The following is a 27,104-nucleotide window of genomic DNA, read 5'->3' on the forward strand; positions in this document are numbered from 1 at the left end:
GGGACCGGCACCCGTTACTAGTACACCTAGGTGAGCAAACTCATCGGTTTGCATTGGCTGTGAGTGGCGCTATTGTGTGGGAATCACCATAGGTCTGCGTTACCTGTACGAAGTACAATACTTGTGAGTAGTACCATCTTGTGTGGAACACCGTGAGTCTTCGCTATTTTTGATTAGTACCCAAACATGACAAATACCATGGTTCTACTTTACTCGCGACATGTACCATTTTGTGGGGCCTTAGATGTGGATTTTCATCCCTTTAGACATCAAGCATCTTTGTGCTTTAACAGTGGTCCCTTGGTCAGTAATACTATTATTTACGATCTTTTTTGAGCCTGATCCACTGATTTTTTTTTTTTTTTGTTGGGTTCATGTCCATTCATTCTTCATGACATTTTTAAAATTTTATTTTTGTCAGTGGATGAATTTGAATTTTTTTGCTATTTCATTTAATACCATTAGGGGCCGATGACCTCGATGTTAGGCCCCTTTAAACAACAAGCATCATCATCATCAACAGCATCCCAAAAATGCTTGATTGGATTAAGATCGGGGGATCTAGGTGGCCAATCCATGGTTGTAATTTCACTAGAGTGCTCCTCCAACCACCTGCGTACCACCACAGAGCAGTGAAATGGTGCATTGTCCTGTTGAAACATGGCATCTTCATCAAGGTATTCTAGGACCAGAAAGGGATGCAGATGGTCTGAAAGGATGTCCACATAATATGCACCTGTCGGTGCTCTAGTTTTCTGAATTTTTTTGAGGGGGAAGACTGAAATATGTTTATGACATGTCTCTTTCTTCTGATTTTTGGATATGCTGTGTTTTATGTTCTTTACTTTGTGTAGGAGGCCGTCTGATTGTAATATCATAGTAACCATTGAAAACTGCTGGTTACCATATGGTTGTATTTCTTCATTGTAATCTCCTGTGAAGAACAGTCAGTGTGTTGTTCTGTCAGACTGCTGAATGCTTAGTGGTTTGAAGCATTGTGATTCAGGGTGTCAATCCTTGTGGACGTAGTAAAGGGTATCATGAATTTTATGTTTCTGATGGCTATCTTTCAATATTGTAAAGTCTAGGAAACCAAATGTTATGTTCTTTTCATATTCTACTTTAGGTTTTAGTGTTCATATGAGTTTTATTTTTATTAATATGTTTTTACAGTACAGCCTCATTGTTTGTTTTTGTTTTATTGACCAAATTCAGTTTTGCTTAACTTTTATTCTTTGATAATGTCATTTGAAAATAAAGTTGGACAAAGAAAATGTAGAAGAGGTAAGGATATAAAGGACCCAAATGCAGTAGTTTAAAATGGCTCTTCCTTCATATTTTTCTTAGCCATTTTGATTTATTGCTTATATTCTGCCTTTATTTGACAATCACACTCTCTTCTTTAGTAGAATCGTGGGTGCCCGCTGTATTTTGGCTTGTCTGATAGAAGGCACGCCTATACCTGATGGAGTTTCCCCTGTCTTCACAGTTGCTATGCGGGGACTTATTGTTACTAGTACAGCATTTGATGAGCAGATCAAGGTAAGAGGAAGTTGTTTTCTGAAGTTCATATATTCACCTTATTACAGTCAAGTGAACCTAAGTGTGTGTATTCTTATGTAATGTAGGAGCGCCCTTGGAGATACTGTGTTCATGAGCATTTTCCAATACAAGTTATTATACAGGACTCCAAATAGTCTGTTCCAAAGTTTTTTTGTTGCTAAAACTAGTTAAAATTACTTGATAATTTTTTATCTAAAAAATGGAAGCATTATGTACAAAGCACTTAACTTGTTCATAGACTCTCATAATTTATGTCGTATATGTCACCACTGTGTGTATATTACTTTCCCATGTTTTCACTTTCATGTGTCACATATGAACTTGAACATTCCTCTTTGAACACACCAAGCAATTTTGGTTTCCTTTCGGGTAGAGTCCTGGTTTCATTAGACTTTCAGGTTCTAAATCAAATTCTGAAGACAGCTGATTCATCAATGACTAGAACAGTGTTCTGTGAACTTAAGACTGAGTATGCCAGAAAATAACTTACTTTTCAAATCATTATCATTGTTTTAAAATAAAAAATAATAGGCTATTCTAAGTGCAGCATCCAGAAAATCAGCGAACATTGGGGTGTAATGAAAATGACAATGGGGGGATTGACATCTTGTGCATATGGCTTGCAGATTAAATAGTAAGTCCCAAAAATTTTGATGAATTCCACTTCTGTCTGCATTATCTTGATATTTTTTATCTGTGTCAATAACACAGCAATTTGAAGTAAGACTCTGCAAGTCAAGCAATTATAAGAGCTAGTTTTGTCAGCTAATGTGACACAGAGAGCAAGGAGAGTATGCTAGAGCAGACAGTGAACGTGTTGTTGCTATCTCTCTCCCTTCACCATGAACAACTTTGTCTCTAGCACTTGCCATTACATAACACACAGATGTAATATAATTCTACTTACGAAGAATGTACAGGGGAAGAAATGTGCTAACTGCTATGCTGAAATCTCCTGAGAGTAGATACTAACGGCCATAATCTTAAATTGGGTTGAGTATAAGATAGACACTGATCACTGAAGATCAGTTTGGTTTTAGGAAAGGAGGCGGCGCAAGGGATGCAATACTGTCATTAACGCTAGTGCTGAAGTTCTAGAGAAAGGATTTGACAAGGTTGAATGGTGCCAGTTGTTTCAAATGCTAAGAGAAGCAGAAGTGAAATACAGGGACAGACAAGTCGTCTGGAGTCTCTACAAAGAAGTGGCTGTGATTCGAAATGAGCAGTAAGCACTCTCAGGCTCAGTTGGGCTTTTACAGGTCCTACCAAAAGTTAAAGCACACCTGAACACAATTGATGTCCTTAAACTTTTAGTCTCAGGCGTACGATTGTTTACGGGGAACTAGAACATATTTAGGGGAACATTTGCTGAAATTTTCATTAAAATATCGTTCTTTATTTGTTTCGAAGTTACTATGTTTTTAATGTACTAATAGTTGGAAAGAAAATAGCTATTTTTTTAATACTTGAGGAGCTTTGGACAGTACAATATGGGGATTGCATTAATAATCTTTGTTACGGAGAAACACAGATACCTGAACAATATTTATAATTGTAATAGAACAACTGAATATGTTTCCATTTAAAAATATCCCCCGTTTAATAACTCACAATAGAACCACAGAAAGTGTGAAGAGAACTAATATTCCTTGACCTTGGCTGGACAGGAGGCCCCTGAATCTACAGATCGTTTTTATGTTACGTTGTACTGTAGATATCCTGCTACACCGTAACACACAAATGATCTCGGTAGCTTGAGGAGCCTCCTGTCTGTCCAAGGTCAAATAATGTTTGTTTTTTTACCAATTTCTATGGTTCTGTTGCGAGCTATAAAACGGAAGACATTTTAAAATGTATATATATTCTGTTTCTCTATTACAGTTATAAATATTCTATAGATGTCTGTGTTTTCTCCACAACACTATCCAGATCTCCTCAAGTATTTAAAAAAAAAAAGAAAAAAAGCTGATTTCTTTCCAGTTATTATAAACAAGAACTTCATTAACTTCGAAACAAAGAACTATATTTTAATGAAAATTTCAGCAAATGTTACTCTAAATATGTTCTAGTTTCCTGTAAACAATCGTATACCTCAGACTAAAAGTTTAAGGACAGGAATCATGTTCATGAAATATGCAGGAGTCATTAAACTTTTGGTAGGACCTGTATGTGTGTCTGCCAGCCAAGCTAGGCTTGCATCATGCGACAACACAGTAGAGCTAGGCTGGGCTTGTTACATCACGAGGGCCACATCAAGGCAGTTAGGCTAACAGGGCTTGGTTTCCTTTACAGGCTGGGATTGCAAGGGCTGGCATACTGGCCAGGCTGGCTGAGCGGCGATTACTAGCGTCCTGTGTTCACTAGCAGTTTGCACCTTTCCTTTCTGAGTTAAACAAAAGAAACATTTGGTATTGTTTTGTAAGCAATGAAGTTGTAATAATCAAGATTGACCTCCGTCATAATCTAAGGATTGCGTTCTAGCTCTTCATCCATGTCAAGTGCGATTCCCGGTACAAGATGATCGAACCAAAGGAACACGTTTTGTATTGTTGGATTGCTGTCTCCTAAATTATTTGTGGCTTTGTAAGGTTCTAGGTTGTAAATTTAGTCACTCATGAATTCTTTATTGATTGCTTCTAGTTTGTTTCTAACTTTTTCTTTCTCTCTTTTGCCTACAATTAAAGCCGATAGGACCTCAATCATTTTACCATACTGGTTATGTATAGATTTTAGCATGATCAGCTTATTATTCTGTCTTGTTTGTACATCCTGATACTGATTATGCTCGACAGGACTAACTAAACCTATACGTTTGAAATAGGTCACAGCTTTCTGTGTTTTATTACTTATGTATTCTACATTCTGCACCTGAGAATTAACACCTTAAGTGCCACATATGCAGTAAAAAAATTCCATCCAAGCCTTTTTTTTTTTTTTTTTTTCCACTATAGAGTGTAAAGTAGTGCATCTTATTACAGAAATGTACCATTTAGTCATCTTGGGCCAAAATCGTAGTCATAACATTGTGTCACCATGTATCCCAGCACAGTTCTCACCTTCCTGACACACTGGTATATGTCTGCCTCATTAGCTCATGAACTACTAAAGAATAAAACTCATATGTTTGGAAAATTGAAATCTAATCGGAAGTATAATCCAACCGATGTTACTAAAAGGACTTTAGCAAGAGAAGAGACAAGAGCCCATGAAAGTAACACTGGTGTGGTTGTTAAAAAATGGCATGATAAAAGAGATGTGTTAATTTTGACAACTATAATAATAATAATAATAATAATAATAATAATAATAATAATAGTAATAGTAATAATAATGGTGTATGGCCTCCGGAGAGGCCTGGTGCAGGTCTTTTTCCAATAGACGGCCTATTTGGCGACATGCATGTCTGTGAAGACGAGGGTCTTACCTAGTATGATTTCTAATGTTGAATACGCCATACACACCCAGCCCCCTTAGCCATTGGAATTAACCAGTTAAGGTTAAAATCCCCGACCCGGCCGGGAATTGAACCCGGGACCCCCGAACCAAAGGCCAGTACGCTGACCATTCAGCCAATGAGTCGGACATTTTGACAACTAAACACACTGGTGAGATGGTCACTATTCAGAGGAGGGATGGTGAAGTGCAAAAATCATGGTGTGTTATGGAGTATAACAAATGCAAATCGTACATCGATTTATCAGATCATAAAAAGAGCTATAGTACTTCCCTGAGACGGGGAGTAAAATGGTACAGAAAAAAAGCTTTAGAGATATTGATCGGCACAAGTATAGTAAGTGCCATCTATATTTCCAATCAACTTGGGAATAAGAGTATATCTGTTACCCAGTTCAAAGAGAACATTGTTGAACAGTTAACAGTTACCGGTATCAAAGATCTTCACATTCCCCCCACAAGTACCAAAAAAAAAAAACAGGTATTACCCCACCGACTGGAGGATGTAGGCTGGCAGGGAAGACGAAGATGCAGTAAATGTTATGAAGAGATCCATTGGAAATCAGGAAGGCAATATGCCATGAGGAAGACTCTACAGTCTAAGTTCAAATGAGCAGCCTGTGAAAATTTCTTCTGTTTGGACTGTTTCTTCAAAGTACACAGATTTGTAGTGTAATTGTGAAACACAGTTTGAATTATATTTCTTCAGAAAGTCTAATTCGTTATACTTTAAATTCATATGCAGAAAGTGTACCAATTTGTGGTGTGATTGCAAATGAGACAGTTACAAATACTGTATTTTTTCTAGGAAGTTCATGTGATTTTTATGTCCTATGTTTTCAATTCGTCTATAGCTCCTGATATAAGACAATGAACAATGAATACACTATACAGTACAATCTTTTCTTATTTGTGCACATGACACGATCTGAAAACAATAAATAATGTCATCATAATTTATTTATTGTGGTTTATATAATACAGTGACGTACAGGCTACGTGGTGCCACATCGGACTTGCAGATGAACAGGCCAAGAATAGATTCATGACGGACTGGCCACCTACTTTCGTTTAACATACGTTTACATGTCAAGTGTGATGACAGTGTGGCACCATGTGGCCTGAGACTTGGAGAGTGCGCGTGAGTCCACAGTGGACTCATGCGGCCCGAATGGCATTAAGCTCTGTGAGTCAACGTTGGTCTCACGTGGCACTCAAGGTGTTAAGAAAATCATCTTGGAGTATGTGCCACAAAACTGTATTTAAACAATGCTCTACACAAGGTATTCACATAAAGCCTTTCTGAACTGCTACAGCCTTCCTAATATTCACACCTTGATCTGTTACAAACTTGTAAATCTGGAAGCTGGCAGCTGAATTTCTAACCCAGCACACTGAGTGGTAACTTCTTTCACAATGTTTTCAGCAGACTTGGGAGTGTTGGGGAAGAGGCAGGTTAAAGGGTCTCTGTTTTTTATTGTCCACTCATTAATGTAGTGAACCTTAAGGGAATGAAAATGATTTTTTGTAATCATCCATCCACATGTTTGTAGTTGGAGCACATTGCATCACAAATGTCCGATATTGTAGAGTGACGAATATTATCGGCCATTTCATGACTTCGCCGTGAAACGGTCGTCTGGTACAGTAGCCCCTTAGACCCATTTACTTTACTAAAGTTATTTTCTATATTCAATTTTGTTCTACCATTTGAAACACTGTACCTCATTTAACATTGACAGGGTGTAAGTTTATGGTACACATTTTAACACAAGCCTCTGTTATGTTATGTTTCATAGAGCTAGGGATAACTCGACTGCATGCAGTACTCATCGGACTCGAAGGAGAATGATTGCAGTTAATGCCTTGCTAATGTGCTGGAGCTTCATAAGAGACACTGTCCTATTTTGCATTGTACAAATTCTGTTTTCTGTCTCTTGTCATTAGTAAAATAAGATCGTTCCCGTACTTCATCCTTCCTAACACTTTTCTTTTAATGCATTTATGGACAGCCTTTAGAATGATAGTGCTGTTTTTATTATATGTTTCCAATTATTTTAAGACACATTAAATCAAATTCCTACCTTTAAAGGCTCCACTCAAGTTTGTTCATCTGTTAATCCCATTCCATGCTCTCTCCCCTCTGATAGCTAGGACATTCATAAATTTACGACTATTTGCATATTAGACTTCATTAAGGTTTCATTTTAAGAATACCAAAACTATTGTCAACCATTTCGCTCACCATTTGAAACACATTTCCAACATCATCTTCATATTCATATGTATTTTAATTACAATCAGGTACCTAATTAATTAACTTTCAGATTGAGATTAGGCTGAAGATGCCCTTAATTAAAGGGTGAAACATGTCCCTATAGTTTTTTTTACAGATTTAATTCTTTATTAACATCTCTTTTTATGTACTGAATAGGTGGAATAATTAAACTTTATTATTTATTTGACTTCATTGTACATTTCAATACAGACCAAAATATGAGAATTATATCATGTAACATTACCGCTTAGTCGAGCAGCTTGTCTCCTTACTCCAAGTCTTCCCAGACCGAAGTTTGGAATAGTTTCATAACACTACTTTATTGTTGTTGAAAATCACGCAGAACAAGCCTAGCTGTTTTCCTTTGGATCTCTTCCAGTTCTTGGGTCAAGTAATCCTGGTGTGGGTCCCATACACTGGAACCATACTCTAATTGGGGTCATACCAGAGGTTTATACACCCTCTCCTTTACATTCTTACTACCTTCCCTAAGCACCCTCATAACCATACAAAGCGATCTGTAACCTTTCTTTACAACCTCTTGAATATGTTTTCCCCAATGAAGATCTATCCTGACATTAATACCTTAGTACTAAAAGTGACCCCTGTGAAGTACTTTCACCCCATTATCACTGTCATTTAAACTGAGAGGGCTTTTCCTCTTGGTGAAATTTACAACCTGACTTTTCATCCTACTTACCATCTTACCATTATCTGATGAAATAGCAACCTTCGTCTAGAACGTTAAGAATAACAAAAGAGAGGATTATTCACGCTGACCCATGTACCTCTTAATCTTCAGGCCTTTGGTCTGAGCAGTGTTTGCTTGGTAGGCCAAGGACCATCAGCGATGTAGTGCGTGGGGTTCGGTTATGTTTTTTGATGATCCTTGTTTAAAGAGGTACACATAAAATAAGTACAAAATTTTAATCCACCTTCTCAATACTTAACAATCATGCGATGTTTACAAAAACATTACAATGTGCTATTACAAGGTACTAGTTTCGGTCCTATAAGGACCATCATCAGCCTAGCCAGGATACATAAGTAAATACCATAGTCCTAAAACAGAGTTATGCGGTGAGATGAAAGATGAAAGAATGGACTGGGGATGTGGTGGAATGATATACATATAAAATGGTGAATATATGAACTGTTGTAGATGTAGCAATGTTATGTTGATCAGTGACAAATAAAATCTTTTGATATATGTCTCATAAAATTACAATATTTATCAACAATTATCTCAAAATTGAATAAAATAAGCTCTATTTGATGAATTGTCTAAGGTTGCACATTTAAAAATTTGGTTATGCCGGATTTTAAACAATGTCCAATGTTTCTGTTGAGTTCTAGAAGATATGAAGTTCAACATTGGCGCAGAGGGAATTATTTTGTCCAATAAATCAACAACAGAGGTTAAATGTTGATAAAACTGTTGGACATATCTTGTGGTAAATTGAAATCTTGCTGTGTTACAAAGGAGTATTCCCACTAACACTCTGTTAGTTACACTCAACCGGCAAGCTTGTTTCACATTGTGCAAGGTTCATTTGGTTCCTATTGGTCCGAGGATGGTGATAGTGTTGCTGATTTTCCACACGTTCTCGTCCTTCCTTGAACTTTTTATGCCAGGCAGACACACGTGTCCTTGACAGTTGATCACCAAACTGTGCAGTCAATCTCTGGCCAATTTCCACCACTGTGACTCCTTCATGAGCAAGAAATTATATAATTATATATTGCGCAGTGGAGGGGTGCAACTGTTGCTTTGACATCTTGAGTGTTACTGATGAAACGGTTGGAAATATCTAACAGCACGCTCTCCCCAATCCTAACGGTTCCACCTATGCATAGCAGGAGCGCGGGGCCAGTCTACCAACTGTTGATGCTCAGGAACAAAAGTCCCATTTATATTTGATCGACCTTCGTATCAATTGTTATTAACTGAATCAATTTACACAACTATCATACAAACTTTTTATCAATTAATATCGAGAAACGATACCTTCAAGACATGAAAAGTGTGATGTAAATTTTTCCCATTCTTTTCTGTTTTCATAAAACTTTTTTTATATGAGTTATAACTGAAAAATTAAATTGACAGGAGAGAATGCGCAAAATGTGTCTTTCCTTTTCCTTTCATTTCTCTTTGAATTTCACTCTGCGCAAGTTGAAGAGAACAAATCTGCATTAATCGTTGAGGTTATAGGACACATGGCTATGAATGTCCATTGAGGGCTTGGTAATGTTATGGATTACTTGCTGCAGGTTCATTGACAGTGGTTTGCAAATTTTGTAATAGTAGAGTTGCGTGAGAAAAGGACGATATTGTGCGACGTGTTAAAAAATGAAAAAAAAAAAGGGGATGAAAAAATTCTACCGCAGTTGCTGGTCCATCTCGATCTCAGATAAACCAGATTTCTATAATGGTGCAACTGGACAGCAGCAAACACTGGAAAATTTTCGAAGACTGCGTCTCAAAAAGAATAAAATAAAACTAAAATAATGCTACAAGTCCTTATCATGATTTTAAAAAATGCTGATATTCAGAAAATAGAGACATTTTAATAATGCATGTTAATGTTAATAAAAAGATGTTAATTTTTCCAGTCCCTCGCCATTAGCAGAGATTAAAAGTATGTGTTAGGTGATATCATAACCACAAAGACGCCCACACGGGATGCTGTCAGTTCTGTACACTATTTTATTTACAAATTATATACACATTACACACACATTTATGAACCTCCATTTTGACAAACATTTGACTGCTACCTTAGTATGTCAACCGATTATCAATGCAACAAAACACAACATGAGTTCACTTGACTAACGACTTTCACTAGCTATTCTCGCTAACAACTCGAATCCAACCCCCAAGACAGCCTCTTTATACACATTGCCTGGCCAGGCTTCTAGAAAAGTATGATACAACATGTTTTCTCGTAATTTCTAGAGTCTCTAATAACCTATTTACAAATGGATGGAATGTTCTTTAACTCCCTAGTGACAAAGATACGTTGTTCTGGACTATTACCCTGTGTTGCACAACATTACATTGGATTTTTACATAATATTTACAGGTAATAATAAATTATATACATAACTATTAATTACGTGTTCTTACATTAAATAAACTCTTACTAATACACATAGCCTACAGCAGACATGTCTTGACATAACCTCACATGTTTTGTTACACAAGATACAAATAATAAATGATGATATATATAACTACGTAAATAATAATAATAATAATAATAATAATAATAATAATAATAATAATAATAATAATAATAATAATAATAATAATAATAATATTAATAATAATAACAACAACAACAACACCTACTAATCGAGCTCAATATTTCTACTATTTACCCATGGGTTTAGATAATTGTTTCCAAGTTACACTAGTCCATTACACTTGCATCATTGAATAAGTCCAAAAAATATAAAATGTGTATGTTATTGTCTTGCTCCAATTAATTTGCATGGGATCGTGCTTTATATGTAATGAGTTTTACCGAAATGTTTCGAAAGCCAGTGTGGGAATGGGGAAAGAGAGGAATTACATGTGGTGTTAATTTCGATTTATTAAATAATAAAGTAAAATTTGTAAAATTGCAATTCTTTATGTACTGTAGAATTTCATGAGTCATTTGATGACAAACTTGGATACTTTTTCATAAATATAGCAACTGTGAAATTTAATATGGATGCTATTTGAACATTTCCTTCTTGTAAGGAATGGAATTTCAGTCTGGTATCGTGTTTCTTATGGCATAAACCCAAAAGAATATTACGTCTAATCTTTGCTCACCTACTTATTCCCCCATGCCCTTTCATATAGTAAAGCGCACGTATGTTTTCCTTCTTACAAAAAATATAAGATGGATGTTCAAAGTGTTTCTAATTTTATAATTTTTCATTTCTTTCTAGAAATCACTAATGGAAAAAATAGAATTCATGGGAGGCGTATACACTGCTAAATTTCGACAGACTGTAACTCATGTTGTAGCAAAGGCAGTCGGAACAACAAAGTGTGAGGTAAGTCTAATGTTATGAGCATGTTACTGATAAAACAGTTGGTTACTGTCTCCAGTTTCACTGAGATGGCTCCCCAGAATTTACAATTTTGCAGCCAAAGCTTGTTCAGTCATTGCTGACTTTTGAACAGGATGTGTTGCCTGTTTCTGCATGACTGTTATGTTCATAAACACAAGTCTGATATTGATCTTAATAATGTTATTTGCTTTACGTGCCACTAACTACTTTTTAAGGTCTTCTGAGACGCTGAGGTGCCGGAATTTAGTCCCGCAGGAGTTCTTTTATGTGCCAGTAAATCTACCGACACAGGGCTGTCATATTTGAGCACCTTCAAATACCACCGGACTGAGCCAGGATCGAACCTGCCAAGTTGGGGTTAGAAGGCCAGCGCCTTAACCGTCTGAGCCACAATATTGATCTTAAGTAGCATGTGTATCCATTGCCTAAAAGGAAGTTTTAAAAAGTCTTGTAGGAGAGTTTTAATAGCATATACATGCAAATAATCAACTTTCTAATTTTAGAGGGACCGGGCGAGTTGGCCATGCGCGTAGAGGCGCCCGGCTGTGAGCTTGCATCTGGAAGATAGTGGGTTTGAATCCCACTATTGGCAGCTCTGAAGATGGTTTTCCGTGGTTTCCCATTTTCACACCAGGCAAATGCTGGGGCTGTACCTTAATTAAGGCCACGGCCGCTTCCTTCCAACTCTTAGGCCTTTCCTACCCCATCGTTGCCATAAGACCTGTCTGTGTCGGTGCGACGTAAAGCCCCTAGCAAAAAAAAAAAAAAAATTGTAGAGGGGGGAATTTTGAAGAAGGTAAAAAAAGAAAAACTAATAATATAGCTTCAATTTGTTCTATGACTGCCTGTCTTCTGAGTCAGTTGACCTAGATCGCCACTGTTTCTAGAAATTAGGTGATTAGTGTAGTGTTGTCTGCAAATGCCAGACGGTCTTTTTCTCTCTTGTGACCCAGGTAGACCCCACTCTGGACAACCAAATTGACGAGTTCCGTGTACCATTCTCTTCCAGCTGTTTGAAGGACACAGTTGAAGTGGAATGGGGAAATTCTGTCGCCTTGTCTGACCCAAGTTTTGATATGGAAAGTTTCCAAGATTTTGCCTCCGAATTTAACTATGGAGTGTGTGCCATTTAGAGTTTGTAGAATGAGTTTTTGGTTTTTGTTGTCTAGTCCTAGTTCCTCAAGAATTTTACCAAGGGTTTGTCTGTCCATGAGTCGTAGGCCTTCCTAAAATCAACTAATCAAATACACCTTATGGCTTCTTTTCTTGGAGTAGGCAAGTAGGTTGCAGATTTGCTCAGCACACGATTGACTCTTCCTGAAGTCTCCAGTTGACTGTCCAGTTGACTTTCTGCCTTTGTTATTAAGACCTTAGTCAGAATCTTGTACGTTATTGGGAGGAGAGAGATCTTGTTTTTTGTGAAGAGGGAGGAGAAGGTGAGGTCCACTCAGATGACAACTTCTGCATTTTCCAGATGTTCTGAATGATCTGAGCAAACTTGTTCACTGTCTTGGTACCAGCACACTTCCAAAGTTTGGCAACAGTGGAGTTCTCTCTAGTGTCATTCTTGAGTAGCTAGATGATTTGGTTAACTTCTACTGAAGGAAATTATGAGTCTGGGTTTGGTGTTGATTGCTAGTAGTTCAGATAGGAAGTCATTTGTGCACCAAGTTTGTTTAACAATTATACTGGAACATGCACACATACATCCATAATCTTGGTCTTTTGTCCCCCTGTGGTATCACCTGCCTGTCGTAAGAGGTGACTAAAAGGGGCCCCAAGGGCTCTGAACTTTGGAGCGTGGGTTGGCGACCACGGGGCCCTTAGCTAAGTTCCCCCTGTGGGTGGGGGCGGTAGAATAACACCCATGGTATTCCCTGCCTGTCGTAAGAGGTGACTAAAAGGGGCCTCAGGGGCTCTGTACTTTGGAGTGTGGGTTGGCAACCATGGGGTCCTCAGCTGAGTCTTGGCATTGCTTCCACTTGTGCCACGCTCCTCACTTTCATCTATCCTATCTGACCTCCCTTGGTCAACTCTTGTTCTTTTCCGACCCCGACGCTATTAGTTTTGCGAGGGCTAGGGAGTCTTTCATTTTCACGCCCTTCGTGGCCCTTGTTTTTCTTTGGCCGATACCTTCATTTTTCGAAGTGTCGGATCCCTTCCATTTTTCTCTCTGATTAGTGTTATATAGAGGATGGTTGCCTAGTTGTACTTCCTCTTAAAACAATAATCACCACCACCATCTTGGTCTTTTGGACATTCATTCTCTTTCAGCAATTCTCAAACTCTATTTCGACTGCGGCTGAACTATGACTTTTAAGGCATTAAGGGTGTCACAGTTCATCTCCAGCCCCCCAAACCATGGATTTGGCACTGATATAGGTCTTTTTCAATTATTTTAATATTTCACCCCGTCCCCTAGGGGTGTCTTACCCCCACAGTAATATTTCCAGATAGTAGGTTACATATGTACTCAGTTCAGTTGAGAGCTATGCTGGAGCATACACACATTCATCCATAATCTCAGTAATTTTGGACAGTTTTTCACCCCTTCTTGCTCCCATGCTGAATGGGGCTAAACATTGACTAAAACAGCATCCAGTGTGTCACTATTCATCTCAGCGAACCCGAAAACTATGGATTCTACGTTATTGGTTTTCTATTTTTTAACATTTCACCTCTTTCTACCCCTGCCGCTAGGGGTGCCTTACTCTGACAGTAATTTTTCTAGGTAGTATGTCATGTATTACCAAGTTTAGTTGAGAGCTGTGCTGGAACATGCACGCATTCATCCAAAATTTCAGTCATTTTGGACATTTTTTTTTTTTTTACCCTTGTAATTCCCATTGTGATTAGGGCTGAACTTCTATACACGACGTCCAGAGTGTTACATTTCATCTTAGCAACACCAAAAACTAATGATTTGATGCTAATATGGATCTTTTTAAATTATTTTTCATTTCACCCTTCCCCTAGGAGTACTGGGGGTATCTGCCCACGCAGTATTTTTTTCCCCCAGATAGTAAGTTATATTTGTACCGAGTTTGGTTGAGAGCTATGCTGGAACACACATACATCCATAATCTGTTGTTTTTAGGCATTTTCTTCTCACCCCCTATCCTGAGGGGGCTGAAATTTGACTTGAACGACAACCTGAGTGTCACCGTTAATCTAAGTGACTCCGAAAGCTATGGATTCGACACTTTATAATGCCACCCCCTTCCCACTCCCACCCTTAGGGATGCTACGGGTGTCATATCCCCACAGTGTTTGTCTCCAGATAGTAAGTCCTAAGTGCACCATATTTTTTGAAATTGCTGCAGTAGTTTAGCAAGAGGTGTGGAAATGTACTTCATAAAACATGGTGGCATGTTCCCATCCTCCTAGCATTTCTTAAGAGACTATCACGATACCGAGTAAGTCGCTGTTGCCTAGCAACATTCTGTCCTTCAAGGCAAATCCAATTTTAGTGCAGGTTTGTAATTGAATTAATTATATAAAATTACTCATCATAAAAATTACCTATCAGGTTTTGTTTAAACCAGTTCCTAAACCCTGTCAGAAGTATTAAGAACAAATTGTGAAATTTTCAGTAAAACTGGTCTAGTGGTTTTCGAGTCCATTGAAAAGAAAGAAACAAACAAACAAATAAAGAAGCATAGTATCACTTTAAGATTTCATAGATTTCTGCTTTTAGAATGTTTGTTTAGTTTGGATGATGTTCAAGGATATAGTATGAGATGACTAATAAATTAAAAGGTTTAATCTTTTTCTTGCTTCCTCTCTTACCAGTTTGTTACTTGTGGAGTTGTAAACTACCTCTGTGTATCAGTGTAGAGTGTCAGCCTTCAGATTCCAGGATCACAGGTTCAAACGTGGCAGAGGCAGTTGGATTTTTGAAGGGTGGAGTCCATTTGGCACCCAGTTTTATGTGATGTCAGCATGTAAACAATCTCAGGTGATACATCTGATGTTCACCCAGCAAAATGAATTTAAAAAGCTTAGCCATAGTTTGCCCAACTGAGAGCTGTTTTATCTCTAGAGTAAAATGGAACATGAATGAAATCAAATTGAAATGCCTGCACACGGTTATTATTGGTTACGTGGAGGTAAGACGGTGATGGCAATCATTGTTTTAAGAGGAAGTTCAACTAGGCAGGCAACCATCCTCTACGTAACACTAATCATAGAGAAAAGATGGAAGGGATCTGACACTTCGAAACATAAAGATATTGGCCAAGGAAAGACACTAGTCACAAAGGGTATGAAAATGAAAGACTCCGTAGGCCTCGAATGCTCTAATAGTGTTGGGATTGGAAAAAAACAAGAGTTGACCAAGGAAGGTCGAATAGGATAGATGAAATTGAGGAGCCTGGCACAAGTAAGTGGAAGCAATGCCAGGACTCAGCTGAGGACCCCATGGTCACCAGCTTATGCTGCCAAGTTGAGAGTCACTGGGGCCCCTTTTAGTCACCTCTTATGGCAGGTATGGGATACGGTTTTATTCCATCACCCCCACTCACAGGCGTTCGTGGAGGTAAGATGGGTGAATATTTGTGTGTGTTTGTTTTGTTTGATGTTTTCATACATAATTGATATACTGTATGTCATTAGAAGGTGAAATGTCATATGGCTTTTAGTGCTGCGATATCCCAGGACGGGTTCGGCTCGCCAGATGCAGGTCTTTTTATTTGACGCCCGTAGGAGACCTACGCGTTGTGATGAGGATGAAATTATGATGAAGACAACACATACTGTATACCCAGCCCCCGTGCCAGAGAAATTAACAAATGATGGTTAAAATTACCGACCTTACCGGGAATCGAACTCGTGACCCCTGTGACCAAAGGCCAGCACGCTAATCATTTAGCCATGGGGCCGGACAGAGCTAAATACTCTTCTACGGGGTGGCGCACAAATAGTTGACACATTTAATTTTAGAATAACAAATTTATTTTTCACAGAACACTAATGAAATTTTAGACACAGGTAGCTTGGATCCTGGAAATACATTTCACTATATCACATATTCAATGTGGCCTCCACTGCAGCGGACAACCTCTTCGAGATGAGTACCCATGTTTCTGATGACTTTGTGGGACAGGTCTTCTCATGTATTTCACTGCAGAGCTGCACAGTTTGAGCAAGCATTTCCATGCGGCTTTGAGATCTTTAAGCGAAGAGTTTTTCTTTTCAAATAGCCCCATAAAAAGAAATCACAAGAATTTAAATCAGGGCTTAAAGGAGGCCAGAATAATCTGCCATTATTGTTGTACTGTGGCTAACGATGAGACATTACACGATCACCAAATACTCCCCTCAAAAACTTAAGAACATCGTTAGCTGTGTGAGGTGTTGCATGATCGTGCATAAACCACTGCATATGGATAGAGAGTTCTGTAACAAGAAGTTCAGGCATAAATTCAATCTGAAGAAAAATGGTCCAATCAACCCATGACTTGACAGAGGCTACCCACACACTCACTTTCTTCCCATACGTGGTTTTTTTTCTTGAATAATGTCCGGTTTTTCTGTAGCCCAAAACCACACATTTGGTTTATTATTTGCCCTGTTGAGATGAAAATAGGCTTCATCAGAGAACCGAGTGTTAAATAGTACTTCATCTTTATCTTGAGTCCATAAGCTGTACTGCAATCTCTTCTGTCTCTGAAGACCTGTCAGCTTGTGTAGTAGGCTGCAGTCATTTTGTACGGGTACAGTTGAAGGTCACCGTGTAACTCTTTGAACTGAACGGTGCGATATTCCACTTTCTCTTGAGCTCGTCGTTTTGACTTGTGTGGGTTGCGTTGCATGGCGACCCTCGGCGAAGCGATGTTTTCAGGAGACCGAACTGCTAGTGCACATGGTCGCTTTTTTTTCCTTCCCTCTGCCTTGTTCTTCAAATTTTCTGTATAATCGAAGGATGGTGTTCCTTGCTGGTGACCACCTAGTCTGAAATAGAGCTCAAAATTTTGTGTGTGTCGCCGTAACACTTTGATTCGCAATGAAAGATAAATGTTTTGGTGCGCTGCCGAACGGAGAGTCAGCTGCGGTCGGCCATGGCAGAAAGCTCACTGGAATGCAGGCATTCAGAGACAAAGCAGCATTTTCATCTCTACAGTTATTTCCATGAAATAGGGAAGGTGTGCGCCAAATTTAAACAACATAATACATAAGTTGCACTTTATACTTGCTTTTCAAATGTGTCGACTATTCGTGCGCCGCCCTGTAGTATTTGTAGTATTATTTACAGCTGTATCAATTCATTTCGTTGGCTTTCAGATAAATTTATCATAGATAAGTGATCAAGCAGGACTATAGGTTATAATGTTGCACCTAAGAACATACGATACCAAAGGAAAGGATTTACTGCCATCGTGGTTTAGTCATGGCCAGTTAGATTCATGATGGCAGAGGCAGAAGGTCAGAGAGATCCATCAGAGTTTTCTCTCACATCAGAATAGCCTCAAAAATGGTGGAAATTTAGCTGAATGTGCAAGTTTTGGAACATGGAAACATATGCAATGACTCAAGTGTTCATTGGGAGGAGGAGTGAGGAAATGAACTTGACTGCTGACATCAATCAGCAGATAATGGAGGATCAACGCAGAGAGGAAGAACATCTTGAGACTGCCCAGGCATTGGTGAAAAGCATTCTGTTTAAGAATCTGAAAATAGAAATTCAGAGGAAGCTCTTGATGCTGGAGCAGCATGCAGGACATCCTGGAAGAGAGCTAGGGAAAATCTACAACAGAAATCAACAGCTATAGAGATGGATGAATTGTTTGTGACGCCATTAGTGACAGTGGAGTAAGCATTCGATGAGTTTGCAAAACACAAACTGGGGCAATTCTTCTTGAGTTCAATAAAGCCACACTAAATGAGAATGGGGACAATTTTAATGAATGTCTGAGAGATATTCTTGGCCGAGATGGTGTTTGATCCCTCCTGTACTACCTTGGAAATTCATGACGTGGACAGTGTGACCACTGTTTTAGATGTAGAGGAAGATGTAAGATGGGATCTTAGGAGTTTTGAAGGAGAACTTAAAAGTTTCAACTACAAATCCGAACAGCAGAGTGCAGAAACTTGCCATTATAGAGATTGAAGATAAGGAGTCTCAGAACTCTTGAAAATTAATATAGGATGGCTATATTGTAGAATTTAAAAAAGGATCATGGTGTTTTGTTGCTTTCGATGTTTATCAAATGGGCATCGTGCACGAAATTGCGAAGTCGCAGATGGAAGCAAGCTTTGTTTTAAGTGTGGACACAGCGCTGTAGGTTGCAAAGTAAAGCCACAATGTATAATTTGTACAGACATGGATGTTGAAGTTAGCACCGGGCGAATTGGCCGTACAGTTAGGGGCGCGCAGCTGTGAGGTTGCATCCGGGAGATAGTGGGTTCGAACACCACTTTCGGCAGCCCTGAAGATGGTTTTCCGTGGTTTTCCATTTTCACACCAGGCAAATGCTGGGGCTGTACCGTAAAAGAGCAATCAGAAGCAACTTCAATAATGTCAACATTCTAATTATAACATTTTAAAATAAAATGTTCAAAATTTCCCGCCTTTTTAACAATATATCACGGTTTTCTTCATAACTCTCTTACTGATTCACAGAAATTATGATTTTTGCAGAGTTTCCTCCCATGATGTTGTACAACAATCTGTACCTCATTCAGATCAATAGGATTTAAATTCAATTTTATATAACATTTCTATTTAAAAAGCTATTAGTATTTTCTGGCGCTCAGAATAAAAACGCGACAAAATTCCAAATCACAGTATGTTGATAATTGAGGTTCATTTTGTAGCTGGAGTTTTGATACACCTTAAAAAAGGAAAAGTACAAAAATTCTTATAAACTTGGAATTTATAAGGGAAACGGTGATATACTGTTAAAAAGGCAGGAAATTTTGAATATTTTATTTTAAAATATTAAAATTATTAAAATTCTGACATTATTGAAGTTGCTTCTGGTTGCCAGGAAGCATGCCAATACTGGGATATGTGCAGCAATTGTCAACAACAATTGTAGCATATTTAACAATCGAATGAATATTAACGTATTTTTTTCCTTTGTTAAGCTGGGTCTTCCCCCTTGGCCACGGCTGCTTCCTTCCCACTCCTAGCTCTTTCCTATCCCATCGTCGCCATAAGACCTATCTGTGTCTGTGCGACGTAAACAAACTGGTAGTTGAAGTTAGCCGGACTGAGTAGCTCAGACGGTTGAGGCGCTGGCCCTCTGTCTCCCAACTTGGCAGGTTCGATCCTGGCTCAGTCCGGTGGTATTTGAAGGTGCTCAAATACGTCAGCCCCATGTTGGTAGCTTGACCGGCACTAAATTGCAGCACCTTGGCGTCTCCGAAAACCGTAAAAGTAGTTAGTGGGACATAAAGCCAATAACATTATTATTATTAATATTATTACCGAGCTTGATAGCTGCAGTCGCTTAAGTGCGGCCAATATCCGGTATTCGGGAAATAGTGGGTTCGAACCCCACTGTCGGCAGCTCTGAAGATGGTTTTCCGTGGTTTCCCATTTTCACACCAGGCAAATGCTAGGGCTGTACCTTAATTAAGGCCATGGGGCTTCCTTCCCACTCCTAGCCCTTTACTGTCCTATCATCGCCAAAAGACCTATCTGTGTCGGTGCGACGTAAAGCCAATAGCAAAAGCTCTTAATATTATTATTATTATTATTATTATTATTATTATTATTATTAAGAAGAAGAAGCCAATTGAAATCATGTTCCTCATTCAGGAGCGTGCATAGTGTTTTGTGAAGCTATTGAAAAGGGTAAGATAAGCAGTAAATGATGCAGATTATTCAGGCAAATATTCACAGGAGTCGAACTGCCAGTAATCTTTTGATGCAGAATACCTTTGAGATAGGAGTTGGTATTTTTCTCCTCAGTGAACAATATCAGGACAGGGACCAGCCAGGATGGTTCGTGGATAATCTTGAGACAGCTGCAATTTGGATGAAGATGGTGATGATTAAGATGATTTTATTGTTATTATTCTTCTTCTTCTTATATATGTATATTTTTGTGATGTTAGTGAAGAGGGTGGTAGTGCAAACTACAGAAGATTCCACTGTACTAAATGGAAGGGATACTGAACAAATTGACGTAAATAAAACAAGTAATTACTAATATTACTGTATTGACACGAATAATGCCTGCATATTTAAAAAAAAAATATTGGGGTGCAGGTTTTATTTGCGTCATGGTTGGCAAGTTTTCGATATTGGATGTACAGTTATGCTTTGTGTAACTGCAGATGGAAGAAAACTGCCCCATATGTCCTGTGTACATGGAAAATAATTCAGACTTTAAATTTAAAACTGCATTTACATTTTTTAAGAAACAGTATTTTACAAAGTAATTCTAATTCAAAATTTCCCCGTGTCATGATAGAATGAGTCTTCCGGAATGTGCAAGGGTAGCTTTCTGCACTTTCTTTCACTTAGGTGTGTCGACAGTGTGTTTCATAGTTGCTAAGTTCGAGTGAAATCGTAATTCTTTTAATTCAGCGTTTTAAGGAACACCATAATATCATGTAACAGGCATTGTGCGGAGAAGCAGAATCAGCGAACACTGGCGATGCCCACAGCTGGCGAAAAAGCGTGGCTCATAATTGAAATCGGTTCGTACGCACCAAGCAGTACTGTCATTGCCAAAGAAACTGCATTGTTTTTATATATGCCTAACCAAAACAGACATTTTAAAAGGAGCTGGGATCACTGTACTGTGTTGCAATGCAGACAGAAGCGAAAGACTTCCTCTCCTCATCATAGGAAAGCTCGATAAGCCACGATGTTTTAAGGGCGTCGGGGACTTTCCATGCAAGTACAAGGCATTTAAAAATGCAAACAGTACAGTAATCCAAAAATATAAAGCACTTGCACAGGGGAACCAGCACAATATGTCCTCATCTTTAAATCATGTTTCTTTTTTTCTTTCGTTGGCTGAGGTTATATTTGCCACTGAGTTAACCAAGTGCATTATTTGAATGCTATAAATGCACCTTGTTGGGTACATTTTGGATTTTTTTCCAAGGCATTTGAAAGGTTTAAACTGTGAATCAGTGTTAGTTGCATGCAGTAACGGGTCGTAAATATTTTGTGACGCGGCAAGGGTTTGCATTTCTGAAGTACAAGTTGGCAGTTTCGAAATCATGTAATTCCAGGTCAGATTTTTGCGTACCAAAGAGTTTGAGTTAACGAGGTTTTACTGTATAGCAAACTAACATCAGTGTTTGCCGGTGTGTCCATTTTAAGTGTTTACATTTCACAAAAAGAATTAATCACCAGTGGTCGTGTTAATATCCAAATAAAAAGTGACCGCGTGTGAAAAGTGTTTTAGATATGGAGTGTGATGAATTTGTAAGTAATTTAGGAGAGGATTCTAGTGATGCAAGAGACAACAAATCATCCGATCAACAGGGAATCTTGCCTATTGCAAGTTCAGATTAATAAAATACCTAGGCCTACTTGCTTATTTTCATGGGAAATATATTTAAAGCAGTGATAATGTATTTGTATCATCTCAGATATATTCAGGCAGAGCAGGTCTATCCATAAATTTACACGTTCATATTTGCGTCAAGACCACGTGGACTTCGCGGAGTGATATGAAATGTTTGTTTATGCCTACTTTACTCCTTCATTGGAAGGAATGTTAGTTCATTTCATTTTTTTCAAAATGATCCATCCTAAAATTAGGTTGCGGGGATTATTCGCGTAAATATGGTAAATAACAGCCGTGACACAACAAGGGCAGATTTGCAAAGGTTGCTTGAAACTGCAAAGTTATGGACTACGTAGTGTCACATGATACAAACAGTTGAGAATGTTCATGCCAGTTGACTGGTGGCATGAAAAGTGGTGGTGGTGGTGGTGGTGGTGGTGGTGGTGGTGGCAGGGAATGTAGCTTTATTATTTCTTAATTTAATGTGCTGAAAAATTGCCATTATTTGTTTCTTGTTAATCGATGTTAAAATGAAATGTGCGTTTTCTGTTGCAGATAGCTACAAAAAATGGTGTTCCTATAATGACAGAAGATTGGGTATCTTGTGTATGGGAAGCTAGTCAACAAAGGAATGTTCATGCCACTGATGATGAATTCATTAAATACAAATGTCCCATTTTTCATGGACTCGTGATCACATGTTCTGGTCTTCCTCGTAAGGAGAAGGAAGCAGTAAAGGAACTCATTTCAAAAAATGGTATGCACCAACATTTTAATTTGAAGTTATGTCCTTTTAAAAGTCATGTTCGACTGCTGTCGCCACCATCATCAGTCTGTAGAGACTGGTTTATACAGATCTTGCTACCCTGTTGTTCTCTGATCCCTTTGACTGCATGGTATGTAACTACTGTAATCTGTCTACTTGAATCTTTTTAATTGTATTTAGCTTTTGATTTCTCGCTCCTCCCCCCCCCCCCACTCTCTCTCTAGGAGCACTATGACCTTGATGTCGATGATGTCTTATAGAGCCTGAGTGCTGTGTCAGCTCAGGGGCTTACCCATGCAGAATTGACCTCGGAGTAGACCCAGACTAACAACGTGTTCCCAGAGTTGCTTGAGAGATGTCTTTGCTCTTTTTTCTTCAATTCCAGTCTTTTCTATCCTAACCTCGTTAATTTTCATTTCTCTGATTGTGTAGCCAGCCTCTCTGCCTTGGGTAGACTGTTTGTCTTCTGAGTGAGAGCATGTGTGTGGATGTTTCATCCTTCACCGCCGTGCTGAGTGACTCAGACGGTTGAGGCACTGGCCTTCTGGCTCCAACTTGGCAGGTTCGATCCTGGCTCAGTCCGGTGGTATTTGAAGGTGCTCAAATACGCCAGCCTCGTGTTGGTAGATTTACTGGCAACTGTGGGACTAAATCCCGGCACCTCGGCATCTCCGAAAACGGTAAAAGTAATTATTTGGACGTAAAGCCACTAACATTATTCATCCTTCACCCATCACAATTTACAGATCATGGCTACTGGGAGAGTAGTCGCTAGCAGTCCACCTGCAGATACAAGATGACCTCTGGAATAAAACCTGACCTCAGCATGCAGAGTTTTGCTAGGAGTTGATCGTATGTTTCCCTAGCTACTTATGGGACCATGAATGGAACCTGGGGATCTTTATTTTAATTTACATAAGGCTGCCATCCTTAAAGTGGCAAAGGGTGGCACTTCAAAGCAGTGTCCAAAAAATAAGGGAAAGAGAAATGTATACGTCAAATGCTTTCAGCACAGAATGTGAAGAATGGGTACCTTGATTTCTGGTCGCTCTCAGGGTCGACGGTCAGGAGTTTTCTCCCCGAAAATTCTTTCTTTATCAGCAGTTCAGTTGAAGCTATTGATCACGGTGCAGTAGAGGAAATGAGGAGATAATGGATCTGTACTCATTAAGACGACGTCAGCTGGACAAAGTAAACAGTTAATGGAGGCTATAATGTTTGGTACTGTGACTGTCAAAATCGAGAAGCACAAATCCTTGAACTCTTGCAAAGGAGTTATATTTTTCAGGGACTTGATAAAGGCTTCCCATGGTGATATGATTAGGAACCTTGCACGTTGGGGTGTTACCGTCATGAAGAGGTTAAACAGCTGTGTCAGTGATAAGCTGCTCAATACGGGCACTCTCATAGTTGCCATGTACTGTTCAGCTTTTCGGCAATACATATCAGCTCTTAATTATGTGTTACAATTGCCAGAAATTCGGCTGCACCTCATTACATTGCGGGATACTATCCTCATTTTTCCGTATTGAAAGTCAGTTAAAGTAGAACAATAAAAGTTTGTTTTCCACCTATTCAATACTTTATAATTTTATGATTTTATAATTACGTATAAAGTATTGAATAGGTGGAAAACAAATTTTTATTGTTCTACTTTTCCACCTCATTACGTTGTCAAAGTTTGACGACCTGTAAACTGTGTGGAAAATGTGAGCTTGATGGTGTCGAGTGTACACTTCTGCCTATGTGCGTCAACTGGCGGGGTGTGCATGCTCCCATTTCTAAGGTATGTCCCCCAGTCAGGCAGGAGAAAATGATCCAGGGGATCAAAGCTCTATAATAAGCTTTTTTATTCAAAGGCCTGGAGGAAGTTCAAATCTGTGGCTGCTCTGGATTTCTCCTTCTCCTTTGCCAATAAAGTCGTGTAAGTACATGCCAGAGAACCTTGTCCCTGGAGTTAAAACCTAAATCTTTAAGTAGCCAAGAACGAAGAAAAATGGAAATGAAGCAAAATGATGGTCCCAAGAGGGTATCTGTACCTCCTCGGAAACCTGTTTGTGCATCATTGCTAATGTCATCCAGAAAGAGCTCTTCCTCAGGCATGTTCGGCTAGGAAGTCCTCTCCTACTGGGGCAGGAGTGGAATTTAACCAATGCCTACAATAAAGAGGATGAGAAGTGGAAGCCCCAGCGCTCCCCTCAAAAGTTGGAAAAGCAGCCTTCTGCAACATAAGTGCAGGTCACTATATTCCAGGGAAACCCGGCAAACCATTTGCTGGCTCTCCACCAAAAAGGTAGGAAATGGCAGAAAGGAGTGAGAGGCCCTGATGGCCTCATGCTCGATACCTTTCTGAGGAACCTAGTTCTCCAGGGAAGAAGGCCCATCGTTCCCAATCAAATGGCTCACTATCCATGGAGTGCTCAGTCGCCGTGTCTCTCTTGCCTGAGGAAATAATGTAAACTGAACCCCTCATCATGGACGGTGATATGACAATGATGCCGGAAAATGGCAGGTAGCTGGCCAAAAGAACAACAAGCAATTGTCCTAATTTTGATGTGTTACACATTCGGATAATGACACTGTTGCAGTAATAGCTATACTTGTCGCCTTGTTCAGTTGATATCTGTCTCTGTGGCCATCATAGTCTGTCTACAGGAATCTCATCCGAGACCTGGATACATCACGACTATGAGGGGATTTCATATTTACTCCATGGACAGAGTAGTTGTGGATGGCTGGGCAACTGGGGGTCATTTGTACCCTAGTGTGTTCTCGCATCTTCAGTGACGAAGTACCGCTATTAACTCAGCTGGATGCATTTGCAGTTCATGCTCCATAGCCATGATTTTCACGTGCATGAACTCTAAAATTGAATTGCTCAGTTACCTCCACTTTTCCTCTTGCTGGGAGATATGAACATCCCTAACATCCCTGGGGCCACCGACTTCTTTCGCCGGGGGGGGGGGATTCTGGAACGATATATCCACCAGTTCAATCTTTTTGTGCTCAACACAGGGTACCTATACACTTCAGCAGCACAAATGGCACATTCTCCCATCTGGACGTTGCCTTGTGCAGCTGTGTGCTAATTCCCCTGTTACGTTGGCAAGTACACAATGACCTCTGTAATAATGACCTTATCGTCGCCGTAAGACCTACCTGTGTCGGTGCGACGTAAAACAACTAGCAAAAAAAAATATATAAAAAAAATAATGACCTCTTCCTGATACTTTTCACACGCTTGAATCAAAAGTCTGAAAAACCGAAGCACTGGTAGCACTGGTTTCTTCAGTGGGCTAATTGGCCAGAGTTTTCAAAACCCGCAGTGATGGCCGAAGAGGTGCTGGGGTGCTCATTGCCGAGTTACGCCATCTCACAATAATCAGGAATACGGGCAAAGGTAAACTTTTGAAGAATTAGAGAGTATATACATTTTCTTGGACAAAACATGTAATAAAGATCGTAATCTTAATGACGACACGTAAGTCAGAAGTCTGCTATATATTTTAACGCCAATTTATTAAATACGGTCAGTCCAAGCCATAGTAAAGTCCTTCAGATATTTAAATCCTTAGATTTAAAAACTCTCAGTCTGGTGGTATTTGAAGGTGCTCAAATACGACAGCCTCGTGTCGGTAGATTTACTGGCACGTAAAAGAACTCCTGCGGGACTAAATTCTGGCACCTCGGCGTCTCCGAAGACCTTAAAAAGTAGTTAGTGGGACGTAAAGCAAATAACATTATTATTATTAGATTTAAAAACTCCCTCTATTTCACTAAATACCGACCCCACACTTGCTCTTCCAAATAACGCCCCTCCTATAGTGACAACAGCACGTGAAGCTCCGCCTACCCCCTCTTCCCCTCAGCATTCCCCAGCACCTCTACCGTATCGATACAACACTAGAGGTAGGAACTCCAAACAGACTGATGCTGCAGATACATTAGAACATACGTTACATTTGGAGAATGAGTAAGTACCCATTATTCAACAAATAGTTTTCAGTGATATACACTCGGCCTTATTACCCGCTGTCAAGTTTGCTTTTTGTTTTGTTCCAGAATGACTACATTGTTTACTACGGACTTCCACATCTACATGGGGCATTTCTGTTTACACAAAGTTGTCATTTAGACCTACCCTCTTTTATTGAGTAATTTTAGTAGCATTTCCGACAAATGCTTCAATGTTTAGTAGCGCTTCTCAGCATACTACGATTTTTATCCAACATTCCAAGATGTCTTAATCCATACCACCTCCAGTTCGACTACATATTTTCATCCTATTTTAAATAATAGACTTCAACCTCATCAAATACTGTGTGCCCATTGCATTTTCAGATGTATTACAAAATGGCGTCAAGTAAATGTATGGACCACACAGGCCAAGATTGTATCCAAGAGAATTGCAAGATATAAGTATATTAGGAGGCCATGACTATCTTGGGACGTACACTTTTAAAAGGCTGTGAAGAACAGAGCAATATCAAATGAATTG

The 27,104-nt window shown here is 39.2% G+C and overlaps 1 protein-coding gene across 1 annotated transcript in view; it reads left to right on the forward strand.

The window, feature by feature from the left end:
• mus101 (mutagen-sensitive 101) overlaps positions 1-27,104 on the forward strand; it is a 508,677-nt gene that overhangs the window by 90,032 nt on the left and 391,541 nt on the right. The window contains exons 4-6 of the mRNA XM_068224988.1: positions 1,410-1,542; positions 11,240-11,347; positions 22,396-22,597. Of these exons, the coding sequence (XP_068081089.1) occupies positions 1,410-1,542; positions 11,240-11,347; positions 22,396-22,597 (443 nt within the window). The remainder of the gene's footprint in view (positions 1-1,409; positions 1,543-11,239; positions 11,348-22,395; positions 22,598-27,104) is intronic.

The sequence above is a fragment of the Anabrus simplex genome, chromosome 1 (genome assembly GCF_040414725.1).
Source record: "Anabrus simplex isolate iqAnaSimp1 chromosome 1, ASM4041472v1, whole genome shotgun sequence".
Taxonomy (NCBI): Eukaryota; Metazoa; Arthropoda; class Insecta; order Orthoptera; family Tettigoniidae; genus Anabrus; species Anabrus simplex.